The 18,163-nt window shown below is 41.3% G+C and overlaps 1 protein-coding gene across 3 annotated transcripts in view; it reads left to right on the top strand.

Moving 5' to 3' along the window:
- MYOM1 (myomesin 1) overlaps nt 1-18,163 on the top strand; it is a 151,197-nt gene that overhangs the window by 52,261 nt on the left and 80,773 nt on the right. For all 3 annotated transcript variants that reach the window (XM_033178223.1, XM_033178221.1, XM_033178222.1), the window contains 4 exons: nt 474-638; nt 5,155-5,316; nt 13,594-13,735; nt 17,173-17,372. In XM_033178223.1, coding sequence (XP_033034114.1) covers nt 474-638; nt 5,155-5,316; nt 13,594-13,735; nt 17,173-17,372 — 669 coding nt within the window. The remainder of the gene's footprint in view (nt 1-473; nt 639-5,154; nt 5,317-13,593; nt 13,736-17,172; nt 17,373-18,163) is intronic.

Here is an 18,163-nt window from a genome sequence, read left to right as displayed (position 1 = left end):
GCTTCTTGTATATTCTGGTTATTAATCCCTTGTCAGATGAAAAACTCCATTTTTATGAATAATGGATATGGCTATTTTGTCCCAAGAGTACGAGCAGTAGAGTTTAAATTAACTCAACATCTAAAATTACAAAGTGCATATGTTGCAGCTAAAGATTTAAGTCTAGGTTAAAAGTGGTATTAATTTGCATTTAAGACATTAAACCTGACCCTTTAAATTCTATTCATTATGATAATAAAAATAAGCGTTTAGCTTTTATAACCAATGAAGCAAGAATTTCCATACAAATGATATATGCATATGTTCTAAATACTTCTTATATAGAGTTTCATTTTGACCCAGATAAATCATTTGCTCATTTGTTCATTTTTTTTTTTTTTTTGCTGTGACTGCTTTCTGCCCGTGCTTATTAAACTGCTTGTGTCTCTTTGATGAAGAAAAAAGTGACGGATATTTGTTATTTTTGTACCCAGTTGCTGTGACCCCATATGGTTATGCATCCAAATTTGAGATCCACTTTGATGACAAATTTGATGTGTCTTTTGGGAGAGAGGGAGAGACAATGAGTCTGGGCTGTCGCGTAGTCATCACTCCTGAAATTAAACATTTCCAGCCAGAGATCCAGTGGTACAGAAATGGTGAGTCTTTACAGTGAATGCTCACTTAGGTTCTTATTCGAAGAAGGTTGTAGACCAGATTGCAGATCTGTTTATCAGAGCTGATGGAATCTGGAAGTTAGAAGGGACTACCTTTACACGATTAAAAGGTTTTTACATATATAGCAAAGTAGCAACACTTTCCTATTTATGGAGATGATATTTTCCTTTTAACAAGTAAGATGTGGAAAGAATCATAAAGAATGTATATTATACTGGGCATGGTGGCTCATGCCTGTAATCCCAGCACTTTGGGAGGCTGAGGCAGGTGGATCACCTGAGGTCAGACGTTTGACACCAGCCTGGCCAACATGATGAAACCCCATCTCTACTATACAAAAATTAGCCAGGCGTGGTGGTACCCACCTGTAATTCCAGTTACTCAGGAGGCTGAGGCAGGAGAATCACTTGAACCCGGGAGGCAGAGGTTGCAATGAGTGGAGATGGCGCCGTTGTACCTGGGCGACAGAGCGACTGTCTCAAAAAAAAAAAAAAATAAAAAGGTATATTCATTTTGTAAGTTAATCCATTTGGTAAAATACCCATCCTCATAGACTTATTTATACCACAAAAATGGTACGTAACTTTAAAAAACATAACCTTATGAAATAATAAAATCCTGACATTATTATTAATTAACCAGAAGAGTGCATTCAGAAAAATTTCAGACTCTGGCACTTTTGTTTTAATGTATTAAAGGCTTTTTATAATTTTGAAATTTTTGATAAGAATATTCTGCATGCAATATATCCAAGTTATACTGATGTCCCTTAAGGACACAAAAATAGATAAAATGATCCTTTTGTTTTACATCATATTATAACAGGCTGGTAGAACAGAAAGAAATTTCTTCCATTGTCAGTTCCTCTGACTCTGGCTTTAAATCACAATTTGATCTCACTTTGCTTCAAATAGGCCTAGAGCCATGATACTTTGGTGTGAGAAAGAAATAAGGATTTAATTAAGCACTTTGGGAGGCGGAGGTGGGCAGATGACCTGAGGTCAGGAGTTTGAGACCAGCCTGGCCAACATGGTGAAACCCTGTCTCTACCAAAAACTACAAAAATTAGCCAGGCGTGGTGGCGCACAACTGTAGTCCCAGCTACTTGGGTGGCTGAAGCAGGAGAATCGCTTGAACTCAGAAGGCAGATGTTGCATTGAGCCAAGATTGTGCCATTGCACTCCAGCCTGGGTGACAGAGCGGGACTCCATCTCAAAACAAAACAAACAAAATAAAAAACATAAAATAAAATAACAATAAATCTTAGGTCCAAATACACTAAGTTTCCATACTAGAGTATCTCATAGAATAGACCAAGATATAGAAACTGTTTGAAGAGAATAAGGGATTGCCCCAAATCACACAGTCAAATTCTTGCCACGGGAGACCTCCAGACCTGCTGGTGTTTACTCTAAGCCTGGAGATCTTTTCACTACCATGTGCTTCTTTTTGTATTGTCTGTATTAGGTCTAATATAGACAAAAAGCCTCATGCGAAAATTTGTACTTTCTCTGACCTGTCTGCCTCCCTTTATGCCTGGGTATTGAAAAAAGCATTGAAATTTAAGAAACTGAATTTGCCCCTACATATATAGTTATCTATGAGGCCTATGCTAGCTCCTAGCTAATAGAAAATGTGTCATGGAGAGAGCAATGAATAAGGCCTAGGGACTTTCATCATCCCTTTTAATTTATCTTAAAGTTTTCACTATGTTTATTTATAGAGAGGATTATATTTTAAAGCTCTTAAAAAACTGTAAAAGTCCAGACACATATAGTAGGATACTAGTAAGATTATCATATAATTTTTCTGTTTAATTGTTTTAGAAAATAAATTTTGGAAAAATACAGAAAAATGAAAGAAAAATAGTTAATGATAATGCTTTGCAGTATTATCCTATAAGGTACTTTATTATTATTATTTGTATTACTATTTATTATTCAAAGTCCATTTTGTTCAGGTAAAAAAACAAAGGCACAGAGAGGTTAAGTAATTTGCCTGAAAGTTACATAATTAGTTAGTGAAAGAGATCAGACTGAGCTGGGCATGGTGGCTCAGGCCTGTGATCCCAGCACTTCGGGAGGCCGAGGTGGGCAGATCACTTGAGGTCTGGAGTTTCAGACCAGCCTGGCCAACCTGGTAAAATCCCATCTCTAGTAAAAAAAAAAAAAAAGAAAAAAGAAACAAAAAAATAATTAGCCAGGCGTGGTGGCGCGTGCCTGTAATCCCAGCTACTCAGGAGGCTGAGGCATGATAATCGCTTGAACCTGGGATGCGGAGGTTGCAATGAACTGAGCTCACACCACTGCACTCTAGCCTGGGTGACAGAGCGAGATGCTGCCTCAAATAAAAGTTAAAAAAAAAAAGACTTTAGATAGAAAGAGATCAGACTGAAATATAGGTCCTCTCCGGAGCTGACTTTTTGGGCCTGTGAACGGTGCCGTCTTACAGGACCAAGAGACCTGGGCTTCGTTTAATGCTCTGCTGGCACCCTCTTGAAGTTCATAATCACTTTATCTTTTTTTTTTTTTTTGGAGACAGAGTCTTGCTCTGTCACCCAGGCTGGAGTACAGTGGCCGGATCTCAGCTCACTGCAAGCTCCGCCTCCCGGGTTCCCGCCATTCTCCTGCCTCAGCCTCCCCAGTAGCTGGGACTACAGGCGCCCGCCACCTCGCCTGCTTAGTTTTTTGTATTTTTAGTAGAGACGGGGTTTCACCGTGTTAGCCAGGATGGTCTCGATCTCCTGACCTCGTGATCCGCCCATCCTGGCCTCCCAAAGCGCTGGGATTACAGGCTTGAGCCACCGCGCCCGGCCAATCACTTTATCTTTGACCTTGTGTTTTATACATGGAGTCCAATGGGACTATGGCATATGCACATGATAGGAGGAAATATGGCAGTGGCAGTTGAGACCCGTGTAGATACGGGATCCTGGGCGCAGTGAGCAGTGCGTAGTGGACAGTGTGAGCACTGGGCAGCAGGCGTGGTCTTCAGGTGTGCACATGAGCACTTGGGGCAGTCTGTGGCACCATGGCATTCCAAGGTGATGGCAGAGACCAGGACCTAGGGCAGACTGGAATTAGCAATGGTGGTGGCCCCAGCAGCAGCAGCAGCAGTGGTGATGGGTCCCATAGCTGCAGAGGAGAGAAGGGGCGCGGCGTGGAGGCAGCACAGGGACACACAGTGTGGGGCCAGCTTGCCCGGCCTTCCCCAGAACTCAGGTCTGTGGGATCTGCACGAATGTTAACTCCTAGCCTGAGCATGGGGACAGGAACTGCTGGCGATAGGACAGTAAACTTAGTCAAATATTATAAAATAAAAGTGTACATGTAGACATTGCAATAAAGCACGTAAGGCAGTTATTAGAATTCTTCAAGGAAGTTCGAATCTCTGGTTTCGAGGCTTAGAATTAGAAGTTAAATTTAAAGATGGTAGCATTTGATGGAAAAGAACATTTTCATATGAAACTTTGGATGAGCCTATTAACAAGGAAGACAGTTTTAAAATTACCACTTATAATTGAAGATACAGTAATGGAATACATAAACAGACATCCTGAATTTTATACAAATCATGAAATCATGTTTGGCTTGTAGTATTACCTCCACAAGTTAAAGCCATATTAGACAAAGCATTAAAAGGAAACTGTATAAATTCACACTTAAAATTAAACTGAGATTTACATGAAACTGATTTGTATGAAGAATTAAATCTTCTTAGAATAATTACCCTTTTGTTCTAGATTCTAGATTGTCCCTTTATTCTAGATTCTGGAATCTGGAGTCATCAGTTCTAGATTACTAAAATTTGTATTTTGAAATAGTTTCTCAGAAAGTTAACCCTATGTTGTCATAGCCTATATAACTTCCTTAACAGCTCCAGTAACAGTTACATCAGCAGAAAGCTCCTTCTAAAAAAATCATGGAAACTCATTCGTGAGCTTGCATTTATAAAGAGTGACTGATACTGCTTTTGATTATGTTGATTTAAAGTAAAGTTGCTAAAAGTATGAATTTTGATGACTAATAAATGAATTTGCAGAAAAGTAGACCAGCAATATCTTATTATCAATCAAGGTCTCCCTACTAGTAACGTATTATTATTGATTGCATATACAATTATGGCACAAAAGTATGATTTTTTTCAACTTGTATTACCCCTATTATATTCTTGTCAGTAATAAAATATTTTTAAAGGAATAAGACATATTTTAGCACCTTTAATTGCACTTTTTCTCTGCTTTTTGAACAAGGGCCCTTGTAAGGTAATTTTACACCAGGCGCCTACAGATTATGTGTCTGCCCCTGATCCCCTTACTTTTGGTCCAGTATTTTTACCAACGTAAACATATCAGAACGGCTCGAAGTCCTAGAGACTTCCTCTAGTAGTTAAATCACTTTCAGTATAGAAAAGGCTAAGGAGAGGAATGGAGGGGAGACAAGAAGGAAGTAATAAAACAAAAATAAGTTAATTTGCTTACTTTTAAAATATTTCTAGGAGTACCTCTTTCTCCGTCGAAATGGGTGCAAACTCTTTGGAGTGGAGAGCGGGCAACACTGACATTTTCCCATCTCAACAAAGAAGATGAAGGCCTCTATACAATCCGTGTACGGATGGGAGAATATTATGAACAATATAGTGCTTATGTGTTTGTTCGAGGTAAGTCCTAGCAAAAAACCAAACACCTAACAATATTTAGTACACTGAAGCCAAAGCCGTTTTTGATTACAAAACAGTTCAAATATGTTTCATAATGATGGAAGAGTCATTTCAAAATTCTGGCCGGGTGCAATGTCTGATGCCTGTAATCCTGGCACTTTGGGAAGCTGAGATGGGTGGATCACTTGAGCTCAGGAGTTCGAGACCAGCCTGGGCAACATGGTAAAATCTCATCTCTACAAAAAATTAGCTGGGCATGGTGGTGCACGCTTGTAGTCTCAGCTACTTGGGAGGCTGGAGTGGGAGGATGGCTTGAGCCTGGCAGGCAGAAGTTCCAGGTGGCTGAGATTGTACCACTGTGCTCCAGCCTGGGTGACAGAGTGAGACCCTGTCTCAAAACAAAAGCAAAAAAAAGGTAGACCTAGTTAAAAGGTGAGCTCTGAGGGCACCAACTCAAAAGTCACCATTTTCCAGACCATGTTTCCATCATTAATATCAGGACTTTCATCTTGAGGGAGCCACTAGTACAGTTCCCTATGACTGTTCAGGTGGAGATGCTAAATCCTAATGATACCCGCCATCTCAGTTTAAAGAAGCTGCTGCAAAAGAGGGATCTGTTATTTTGGGTATAAGTCTTTAAGATGTATTTCAGAGAGTAAGTTTATTATTTCATTTCAGGTCCCTTGGCCCATAAATGAACTTTATAGCCTCTGTTTTGGTGAACTAGGAAGCAAGGAGTTTCAGCTTAATTCTTGAGACAAACCATAATTGTTGACTTTAGGAGTCTTTCTGTTTTTTCAGTGTTTGTTTGTTTGTTTGTTTTTTGAGACGGAGTCTCGCTCAGTCACCCAGACTGGAGTGCAGTGGCGCGATCTCGGTTCACTGCAAGCTCTGCCTCCCAGGTTCACGCCATTCTCCTGCCTCAGCCTCCCGAGTAGCTGGGACTACAGGTGCCAACCACCACGCCCGGGTAATTTTTGTATTTTTAGTAGAGACGGGGTTTCACCATGTTAGCCAGGATGGTCTCAATCTCCTGACCTCATGATCCACCTGTCTCGGTCTTCCAGAGTGCTGGGATTATAGGCCTGAGCTACTGCGCCCAGCCTTTTCAGTGGTGTCTTAAATGGATTGGATATGTACACATGGAATATTATTCCTCCATGGGATCCTAGCACTTTGGAAGACCATTAGCACTTTTAGGCTACCAGGTAGTGTTCTGTGTTTTTTTTACGGGATGATTAGTCAGATGCAGTCATAAGAAGAGATCCAGGAGAGGCACAAGAAAACAACGTGTATGATACTCACAGGTCCTAGAACAGGAACAGCAGGGCCACATGGGAAAGTGCCAGTGTCAGTCATGAGTCAGAAGGGGCAGGAGGAGCAAAGGAGTGCCTAGACCAAGGCCTTTATTGGAGTTTCCTTGGGAAAGGAAAGTAGGGCAATTAGCAAGTTAGGATTGGCTAGTTGAAATAATTTCAGTAGGTTGTAAGTTACAGGTATGGTCCCTACTTGCCTGGTACCTGGCCCCAGGGATGATTAAGGCAGAGCAATATTGCTTCCTGGGTTCTACAGGCCAGATAAAGGAGGTGTGGCTGAAGTGGTTAGTTTGCATATCAGTCATGCTCCCCTCTGGGCCCTAAGAATTGGCTCGCCTCAGGAAGGCAGGCCTTCCTTAGTCAGAAAGGTGTCTAAGATGTTAAAGCATCATAATGTAGAGAAAATTTAAAATATAAACAATGCAGGTAGACTAGCTCATTTTTATCTGTCATGTGCTAAATAGCATCATAAACTCATAAACATTTTGAGTACTCAGCTGGGATCCACAGACTTCCAAAGGGTCTGTGACTAGAACTGTATTTCAATATAATTAGTTTTTTTGGTAATCACAAACATTTTATTTTATGTGTTTAAATGCATTACTCTCAGAAGGACCTCTAGGCTTTACCGGCTTGTCAAAGGGGTTGATGATTCAAAAAATGTTAGACTTCTTATCCTAGTACAACCCCTTAATTTTAAGATGCAGAAACTGAGGTACAAAAAAGTACAGTAATTTACCAAAAACTTCAGTTAATTAGAAGCAGAAGTGGAACTAGGTTGTAGGTCTTCCAATGGCTAACCCAGGATTTTAATTAGGATCTAGACTAAGCTGCTGAAATGAAATAACAAAAGGTTTGTTTGTCTCCTCTACGTGAAAGTTGGGTATGATCCTGATGCCTCTTCCCAGGTCCCCTCTATGTTGTTACTGCACTGTGCCCGGGGTACTGTCCCAGGTTCCCATCCCAGCCTATGCGGGGGGAAAGAAAGGGAGTGGAGGGGCAGAGGCCGAATTGCACTCATCACTTCTGCTTGGTGCACACTTAGCACATGCAGACACTTCACAGTGAGGGGAGCTAGGGTGTACCGTCTCTTGTTAGCCAGCCATGTTTTCTGCTAATGCTCAGGGGTCCTAGTACTAAAAGGAAACCGGAAGACTGATTACTGGGGACAGTTAGCAGGCCATACCACATCAGCATTGAACAATACAAATGATCATTGAATTCTGTCCCAGACCGGCAACTGGTACAGATATCTGAATATCTATAACATCTGAAACGCGTGTCTGGCGTTCTCCGCCACAGAAGCATCATGAAAAAGTCTATATCGTCAGGGAAGACAGGAGCTGGCCTTCTGGGAAAATTGCGGTGAGAACCAACATACTGCCATTAGCAAGTGTGTTCATTTAGCCAAATCACCAGGATAAACCTGGCTAGATGAGGATGAACTAAGCAAAGTCTTTGCTTCCGCTTTCCGTTGTTTTACCAGGGCCAGAGAACATCGCTGGCTATTCCAAAAATCTTTGTCATGCTTCTTCCTTCGTGAACTTTTTCTGGGAACTCTGACCTAGTCTAGGGTTCCTCAGCATTTCTCAGTGCCCACACCCAGAAAGGTGCCTCTTTGCCAGGTTTAGGCCAGACTTCATGTTACTAACTATGGACGAGGCGAAGGTGTTCCAATTTAAAATTTACACTTAAGCCAGCTTTCAAATCCACAAATTCAGGAAATAGAAAGATTCTCAGTTTGTCAGAGGTTGATGTGAGAGAACTGAAAAGATAAATGGAAAAGACAAAATTGGAAAGGTAAATTTCAGAATTGCATTGTGAATTTTACAATCTTTAGAAAAAGATTTCACTTTTAAATTTATTTTAAATGATATATATTAGGTTTTTAAAAACGTATTTTTGAGATATAATTTACATGCCATAAAGTTCACTCATGCTAAGTTACAATTTGGTGCTTTTTAGTTTATTTACAGAGTTGGGCAACCATTACCCACACTCCACTTTTAGAAAATTTTGACCAGGTACAATGGCTCACGCCTGTAATCCCAGCACTTTGGGAGGCCAAGAAAGGAGGCTCTCTTGAGCCCAGGAGTTTGAGACCAGCCTGGGCAACATAGCAAGACCCCATCTCTACAAAAACTGAAAACAATTAGCTGGGTGTGGTGCATTCCTGTGGTCCTGGCTACTCAGGAGGCTGAGGTGGGAGGATTGCTTGAGTCCAGGAGGTCGAGGCTGTGATGAGTGGTGATTGCACCACTGCACTCCAGCCTGGGTGGCAGAATGAGACCCTGTCTTAAAAAAAAAAGAGAAAAGAAAAGAAAGAGAGAAGAAGAAAAGAAGGCAGGGAAGGGAAAGGAAGGGAAAGGAAGGAGGAGGAGGAGGAGAAGAAGAAGGAGGAGGAGGAGGAGGAGAGGAGGAAAAAGAAGAAGAAGAAGAGGAGAAGAAGGGAAGAAGAAGGGAAGAAGAAGAGAAGGAGAAAGGGAAGGAAGGCAGGCAGGTAGGGAAGGAAGGAGGGAAGGAGAGAAGGAAGGGAAGGAAGGAAAAGAAAGAAAATTTACATCAACCCAAAAAGATTTCTCCTCCCTATTTCCCTCTTCCATACCCAGTCTAGCCTCCTGCAACTACTAATTCACTTTCTATCTCTATAGATTTGTCTTTCTGAACATTTCTGGGTCTCTATGGTTTTTTATGTCGGACTTCTTTGGCTTTACGTGTTTTGAGGTTCATTCATGTTGTAACACATATTATTCCTTTTTCTTATTAAATTGCATTCCAATACATGGATATGCATCCTTTTGCCTGTACGTTCACCTGCTGATGGACAGTATGATTGTTTTTACTCTTTGGTTATTATAAACATTTGTGTTCATATTTATAGGCCTATATCTTCATTTCTCTTGGGTACCTACCTACAAGTGGAATTGCTAGGTCATATGGTAAATTTGTGTTTTTAACTTTGTAAGAAACTGCCATTGTTTAAATAATATTTTATTTTTTTTTAAACTTTGCATTCATTGAGCTGCGTGAGGTCACTTCAGGGCATTGTTTTGGAGCTCTGATATTCTTGCAGCTTAGAAAATAGCTTCCACACCAGAATGATCAGTGTATAAAGCACCATATGTCTGCAGAAACACATTGTAAAGAGCTGTACACATTTGGCCAAGATTTTATTACACAGATAATATGTGTTCATTGTGAAAAAATAGATAATATAAATGTAACAAATAAAAAGTAAAGCCATCCATAAGTCTACCACCCACAGGTATGCAGTGTTATCATTTTATTACGTATTCCTTGAGGTTTTGATGTATTCTTTCCTTCTCTTTCTCTTTATTTTTTCACACAGTCTCTCTCTCGCTCTCTCTCATGCAGAGAGAAAGAGACAGAGAAATAATAAAGTGATAAAGGACGTCATTAAAATGTCATGAAAGAACTGAAAATGGCAAATAGGTATATGAAAAAATTTTCATTAGTAATCAAATCAATGAAAATTGAAATGAGGCTGGGCACAGTGGCTCATGCCTGTAATCCCAGCACTTTGGGAGGTCCAGGTGGGAGGATCACTTGAGCCCAGGAGTTCAAGACCAGCCCGGGCAACATAGTGAGACCCTGTCTCTACAAAAAATTAAAAAATTAGTTGGGCATAGTGGAGTATGCCTATAGCCCTAGCTACTTGAAGAGGTAGGAGAGCTTGAGCCCAGGAGGTCAAAGCCACAGTGAACTGTGATTGCCTCACTGCACTCCAGCCTGGGCAACAGACTGAGACCCTATCTCAAAAAAAAAAAAAAAGAAAGAAAATGGAAATGAGATTATTTTTCCTGTCATATTGAAAAGATTGAAAGGTTTTGAAATCCACTGGGGTAAAGGAATGGAGGAACAACGCTGCGACAGTGGCTGGTGAGTATAACTTGGTTTAACTTTTCTCAGGGTCTTTGCCACTAAATATCAAAAACACACATTTCCAACAATTCTAAGAACTAAGTGGACAGAGGTGGAAAAAATGTTTGGGGGAAAATTGGAAGAAATATAGATATTCATCAATATGCAAGTTGTAGAATAAAGTATAATAGATGCTCCATGAAACAATGGCATACCACACAGCAATGAAAACCAGTGTCTACCCGCATGTATTGATATGGAAATATATCAAGAAAAAACAGCTTACATGAAACTATATAGTAAAATCACTTCGTTTCAAATATAGTCATTTCTGACTTTATAAATATAGAAGAAAGTCTAGAAAGATTTAGGCCAATATGTTAATAGTAGTTATCTCTGGATTATAAAAAAGGGATTTTAACATATTTTTTGATTATCATACAGTTCACATAAAATATGTATAATACTTTTACAATAAAGACAATAGAATTGGCCGGGCGCGGTGGCTCAAGCCTGTAATCCCAGCACTTTGGGAGGCCGAGACGGGCGGATCACGAGGTCAGGAGATCGAGACCATCCTGGCTAACACAGTGAAACCCCGTCTCTACTAAAAATACAAAAAACTAGCCGGGCGAGGTGGCGGGCGCCTGTAGTCCCAGCTACTCGGGAGGCTGAGGCAGGAGAATGGCGTGAACCCGGGAGGCGGAGCTTGCCGTGAGCTGAGATCCGGCCACTGCACTCCAGCCCGGGCGACAGAGCGAGACTCCGCCTCAAAAAAAAAAAAAAAAAAAAAAGACAATAGAATTACTTACATTTTGCAAAAAGTTTTTAATAGTCTGTGTCAGAGGTCAAAATATAAAGAGTAGTAGGCTAATCTTTGACCTAATAATCAAACTTACAAAAAGCTTGGCTATTTGGAGGGCTGGGAGAGGGAAGGGCAGAGGCATAGAAGAGGATTAATGTTGTCTGCAGGGTGCTATGGGCCCCACACTGTGTAGCAGCTGCTGGAAGCCAAATACTAGGATTCCTTGCTTCACAGTTGCCACTTGTCATCCCAAGTATGTTTTGCTTCTCACACTATATCATAGCTTCTTGAGAAAAAGAAGGTTATTATTATTATTATTATTATTAGGAGACAAGGTCTTACTCTGTCACCCAGGCTGGAGTGTAGTAGTGCGATCATAGCTCACTGCAGCCTCTACCTCCCAGACTCAAACAATCTTCTTCCGTCAGCCTCTCAAGTAACTGGAAACACAGGCCTGCACTTCCACACCTGGCTATTTTTGTTTAAATGCACAGAAACAGGATCTCACCATGTTGCCCAGGCTGGTCTTGAATTCCTAGGCTCAAGTGATCTACCTGCCTCAGCCTCCCAAAGTGCGACCCACTGCACCCAGCTAGGATCCTTATTTTTTAACTTTTGCAGTTAACACCTAGAAGAGCACTGAATGAATGAATGAATGAAGGAGCGAATGAATGCCTGAGTAACTTGGAAGATTATCAAGTCCACCTCAGTTCCAAGCAATGCTATACAAATGCTGAACAATGGCTCCCTGAATGCCCGCTGTCTGCCAGGCTCCACAACAGCGTATTCTTGCCATCGTGCATCTAAGCCATGGATGCCCAGCTCACTGAACTCTGCTCTATCAATTCAGGGGCTGCTGGTTGTTGTGCTATAGGCCATTAGCAAAGGACATGGCTAGAGGTTGCCAGCTGTCCCCCTTGTAGCTGAGTGGCTTTCTAGCAATGCCTTTTTTGCAGCCCAAGCATGTCAGCCTCAGCATCTCCACCTCCTCTGCAGCTCTACTCTGCCTTTGCCATCAGCAGCACCACTCTCCGCCATCTAGTGCTCTGAAAGTCTGGAAGGAAAGAAGTGTCTCCTCATCAAAATGCTCGTTTCCTGTTGAGTGGCACGCAGAGATTCTGCATTAAGTTTTAGGCACAGTGGTTTAGTTACATTCTCCTATAGCGTGTCTGCAGGAGATATTTGCCTAGACGCTTTCCTGCTGGTTCACAGAGCAAGAGACAGAATGTTCAAAACTCAAGTGGCTTGAGCTCTTCATAGGTAATGCAAACCTGTTAAATGCAGAAGTAGACAAATATTTCTGCTATGTTATCAAATGTCCTTGTAACTCATAAGAGTTACAGAATGTAGATCACAGGAAAAGAAAGTGTTTGTTTGGTTGACATGGGTGCTTTCCCTTGAGTGAGTGGCTCCTGCATGTCTTGGCCTCTTCTACTAACTCCGCTTATGAAAGCGTTGGTCAAATGCCAGGAGGAATTAGCAAACGTGGGCCTCCGCGCCCAGGGACCCTGCCTCTTGTCTTAATGATTCTCACTTAAAAGGTTGCTAACTGAATATTTTCATTCCCCCTTTTCTTCCTTCTATAAACAGCCCTGATTCACTAATTTAGCTGTGCCTGAGGGGCTGCGTGGTCAGGGGATCCCATTTCATAAAAAGGGATTGTACTGTTTCTTGTATTATCCTGGACTTTTACTAAACTCAGATAAACTAAGCTCAGATGTGAGTATTGCATTGGAGTTCTTTCCCTAAATGTCTTCAGTTTGGTGACAATCATTTGATTCAAACAAATGTTTTCTCTTTCAAAATGGTAGTGTCTTGTCTAGGGACTGGCGAAGCTCTATGACTCGTATTTTCTTGCAGATGCCTCCAGAAGGGGCATTTGTCCCTCTTGGGAGCCTTTCTTAGCTTTTTCTTAGCAACATTGCACAATCAATGTCATGAGAACTGACTTTCTGGCACAACTGACTTGTCTGAATGCAATCTTCAGCATCTCTATATTAATTTTCTTTTGGAACATTTTGGGCCGGAAGAACCATGAGACAAAGGTCATGGGTTCTTTTCAGAGCACTTTCTGCTTTCTGACACAATGTTCTTCCTGCCGAAGGTGAAAAACACACATGTTGGTCAACAAATAGCAAGATTTGATGCTTGCTGTGTTGGGGCCAAAGATGGAGCCACTGTGATGATGTGGTAAGAAGCGTGTGCACTGAGACCTCCGCCTGCCGAGCTGACAGCATGTCTGAGAGGGTTAATGGGATCCTTCTCTCTCCACAGATGCTGATGCAGAGATTGAAGGAGCCCCAGCTGCTCCCTTGGATGTCAAGTGCTTGGAGGCCAACAAAGATTATATCATCATCTCTTGGAAACAGCCAGCTGTCGATGGAGGGAGTCCTATTCTCGGATATTTTATTGACAAGTTAGTGCTTAGGCTAATATCAGTTACAGTTATTTGGTCATAGAGGTGCATTCTTGATTTCTCCCATCATTTCTAGGGGAAATATTTTCTTTTCTGGCCTTCCTCTCTGTTTCTATTTCTGTATCTCTCTTCATCTTTCTTTTTCTCTATTTGTCTCTGTCTCAGTCTCTCACTCTCTCTTTCTCTGTGTGTGTATAGATATACACACACATACACATACATAGACACACATACATATAATGGTACCTACATATATATATATATATATAAAATGGGTATATATACCCATTATAAGTATGTGTGTGTGTGTGTGTGTGTGTGTGTGTGTGTTGAGTAGGTACTTGGAAACACTGATTTCTAATTGAGTACTTTTACAGCAGTTAGTACCTGCAGATAGAGTGGGTCATTTCCCAGCAGACAAACGTGACAGCTCATATCATAGTATCACAAAATTCATCTTTGGAACTTAGGTAAATAGTTGTATATATATATATATATATATATATATATATACACACACACACACACACACACACACACACACACATATATATATTTCATTTCCAAGATGGCCTCTGTTAGGTCTCTATTAGGTCTACAAATTCATAGCATTCTTGCCAAATTAGTGACATGAGCTGGTAGTCAAATTCAAAAAATTCTTTGGAATTTAGGTAAAAGTTCCAAAAATGAATTAATTATTTACCTAAATTCCAAAGATGAATTTTTTTGAATTTGGCTACCAGCTTATGTCACTAATTTGGCAAGAATGTTACGAATTTGTAGACCTCATAGAGGCCACCTTGGAAATGAAATAATTGGAATTCAGCATAGTTAATGTCCATATTCCTAATATGTCAATAATTTAAGAATATTTACTTTGGTAATACTACCAAAGTCTTATTTCTACCTCAGGATGTGTTTCCAAGTTATACAAAGAAGTAACAACAAAAAATCAATAGTAGCAAATTATGCACTATATACAAGTTGTTGTCTACATTCTCCAAAACTTTAAAGGCTCTGATATTTATAGTAATTGGGCTTTACACATTAATTATGACATGAGTTTGCACAATACAGACAGCAAATTTAGATTATTGGCCTAAATAACATTGTTCTCTGACTTGGTTTCTATTCAGATCATTGCTCCAATTCTCTTTTCATTTTTGAGTAATGAAACCTCATTGTAGAAATCACTAGAGACGGATAATCTGTGTCGTATTAGCACAATGGGTTTGCACCAAGGGTGTGTTGAACCTTGTAGTACATAAATACAGGCGACTGTGCTCAGAACTATTTGTAAGAAATATTTCTAATAAATTATATACTATTTAACCATCCATGTGAAATAATGCTTCCACAACATTTCATCATTTAGTAGTGATGAATTGTGAAGGTTTAGATATATTCTTTTTTGTGCTTTATTGTCTTTGGCACATTTCCAGGGGATTTTTACACTTTGACCAGTGAAAAGCCCGGGACAATCAGTACATTTTGTTCTCCTCTGGCCTTAGTTGTAATGAAAATACCCACCTTGTGGCTATGATTTATTAGGCATTTACTGTGTGCATGGCATTGTTCTAAACACTTTGCATATATTAACCACTAACCCATAACCACCCTGTGAGGCCGTTGCTTTTATTTCAAGTAGGAAATGAGGCCCAAGACCACACATCAGTGAGGAAGCACTAACTCGCCTAAGATCACGCGTGTAATAAGTAGCAGAACTAGAATTCAGATGTGAGCCTGGCTGTAGGTGTGTGTTCTTTCTGCTCCAATGTGCTGTGGAAGTTGTCAGAAGCAGTGAGTTCTGCCTTTCTTTCTGCCCACCTGAGGTTAGGAAGGATGCTTTAGTGTCACTGGGTCACCACAGTATCTGCACAGAGAAGAGGCTGAGTCCTGGCAGAATCTCTGGAGACAGGTGTAGTTTGAAGAATTGTCCTGGCCCTATCGGCTTCTGCCACCGCCCCACCTCCCCATACTCCTAGCAGCTCCAGAATTTCTACCAAGGAGGATTAGGGGAAATGGATGGAAGGCAGGGATCGAAGCCACATTTGACAGCACTTTACATAAGGAAAGTGAGGAAGCTGTCTATTCCACTTTACATAAGGAAGTTGTCTATTGTCTATATCAAAGAGAGGAAGGTGGGCCGGGCACGGTGGCTCATGCCTGTAATCCCAGCACTTTGGGAGGCCGAGACGGGCGGATCACGAGGTCAGGAGATCGAGACCATCCTGGCTAACCCGGTGAAACCCCGTCTCTACTAAAAAAATACAAAAAAACTAGCCGGGCGAGGTGGCGGGCGCCTGTAGTCCCAGCTACTTGGGAGGCTGAGGCAGGAGAATGGTGGAAACCCGGGAGGCGGAGCTTGCAATGAGCTGAGATCCGGCCACTGCACTCCAGCCCGGGCGACAGAGCGAGACTCCGTCTCAAAAAAAAAAAAAAAAAAAAAAAAAACAAACAAACAAAAAAAAAAAACAAAGAGAGGAAGGTGATTGTGAGGAGGGGAGATAAACTTCCCACACCAGCTACCTCTGTCCTGCCACTGGCAACCCCCAGGCCCCTGAGAATCATTTGGGAATTATACATTTTGGACATAGAGCCCATGTTGGGGAAATGATATGAACTAAAAGTGCAGCACTCTGCTCATAAAAAAAGTAAGAGTTGCTTAATCCTAATGCTGTAAAATTTAATCACATGTTGAGCCCCTAAAGCTTTGTTGATCAGGCCAACAGCATGATACGAGCTGTCACATTTGTCTGCTGGGAGTGACCCACTCCATCCCCAGGTGCCAACTGCTGTAAAAGCACTCAATTAGAAATCAGTGTTTCCAAGTACCTACTCAATCTGCCCCTGCCAGGCCTGGGCATCTCCCCACCTCTCATCAGTCTGTTCGGTTAAAGAAGCAAACATCTCCACAGTAATCTCCTTACCCTCTGTACAGGATGTCATGACCATCAAGTGAGAAAATACGGTGAACTATTCTCCAAACTACAGTCCAAATAGCTATCTTTTACGATGCCAGTTTTCTCAATCATATCTCTGTTTTTCAAAGGAAATACCTAAGGAAGACAGAGAAGTCACTAATGGTAGAATTTAAGGCATCTGCCGGGGAGATGTTTGGGGGTCCTTTCCAGTGCTAAGATTGGATATATTTATCTGCTTAGCCCAGTAGCCTCCAAACCCGTCTGCTTTGTACACAAGGCCCCTCAGACACCTGCCTTTTATGCGTTCAGGAAGGACCTGAGGCTTCTCTCCTCTTGGTAAAGAAGACACAGTGCATTTGAGTGAAACGGTGCCTGCAGTTCACCAGCTAGCGAGCCACGCCTGACTTGGATATTTTACTAGATCTGAAACAACTGGGTGGTTTTGCAGCTCTGGAGATATTCATTAAGCCATACTTCTTTTACTGTTTTTGCCAATCACGCTCATTCCTTTAGGTGTGAGGTGGGCACAGATAGCTGGTCGCAGTGCAATGACACACCTGTGAAGTTTGCTCGTTTTCCTGTCACTGGATTGATCGAAGGTCGTTCTTATATCTTCCGAGTTCGAGCTGTGAATAAAACGGGAATAGGTTTCCCATCTCGAGTTTCCGAGCCCGTGGCTGCTCTGGATCCAGCTGAGAAAGCCAGACTTAAAAGTAAGCACTTTTCATTTTTCAGGACCTTCCCTAAACCTTTTTAAAATGACTGCAAGAATCAGCTTCATTGCAAGGTTGTTCCTCTCCCTTCCACTAGAGGGAGACAAGAACAAGAAATCCTTTCTTCTTCAGAAAATCCGAGGGGGAAAAATCCCCCGAAAACTTTGCCTTAGTCATTCTCTTAAGGGTTTTATTTTATTTTATTTGTTTATTTAATTTTAGTCAGAAACATTTATGTTGTTAAACTGAGTTCCAGGCATTGTATGTGGAATGAAGTATGAAAGCAAAGAGCCTGGAGAACATTTTATTCCCATTATTATACATTCCAAAAATAATTTTCTCTCTGCCTCTAGGTCTATTTCTTTACCTTGGAGTCCACCCTTAGAGCATTAATATCTCAGCACAGTGTGTCTCTCTATATCAAAGGAAAAATAGATAGACAACATTATATCTAATCTAGGTTTGAGTTCTCATATTAGACTGTCAAAAATCATCTTTTCAGGCCAGGCGCAGTGGCTCACGCCTCTAATCCCAGCACTTGGGGAGGCAAAGGTGGGAGGATTGCTTGAGCCTAGGAGTTCTGAGACCAGCCCTGGCAACATAGAAAGACCCCATCTTTACAAAAAAAAAAAAAAAATCCAGGTGTGGTAGCACATACCTGTAAGTCCCAGCTACTTAGGAGGCTGAGGTGGGAGGATTGCTAGAGCCCAGGAGGTCAAGGCTGCAGTGAGCTGTGATCACATCATTGCACTCCAGCCTGGGCAACAGAGTGAGACCCTGTCTCAATAATA

Source organism: Trachypithecus francoisi, unplaced genomic scaffold, assembly GCF_009764315.1.
Source record: "Trachypithecus francoisi isolate TF-2019V2 unplaced genomic scaffold, Tfra_2.0 Lachesis_group19, whole genome shotgun sequence".
Lineage (NCBI taxonomy): Eukaryota > Metazoa > Chordata > Mammalia > Primates > Cercopithecidae > Trachypithecus > Trachypithecus francoisi.
Note: the sequence above shows the minus strand (reverse complement) of the source record. Positions and strands in the feature narration are given on the sequence as shown.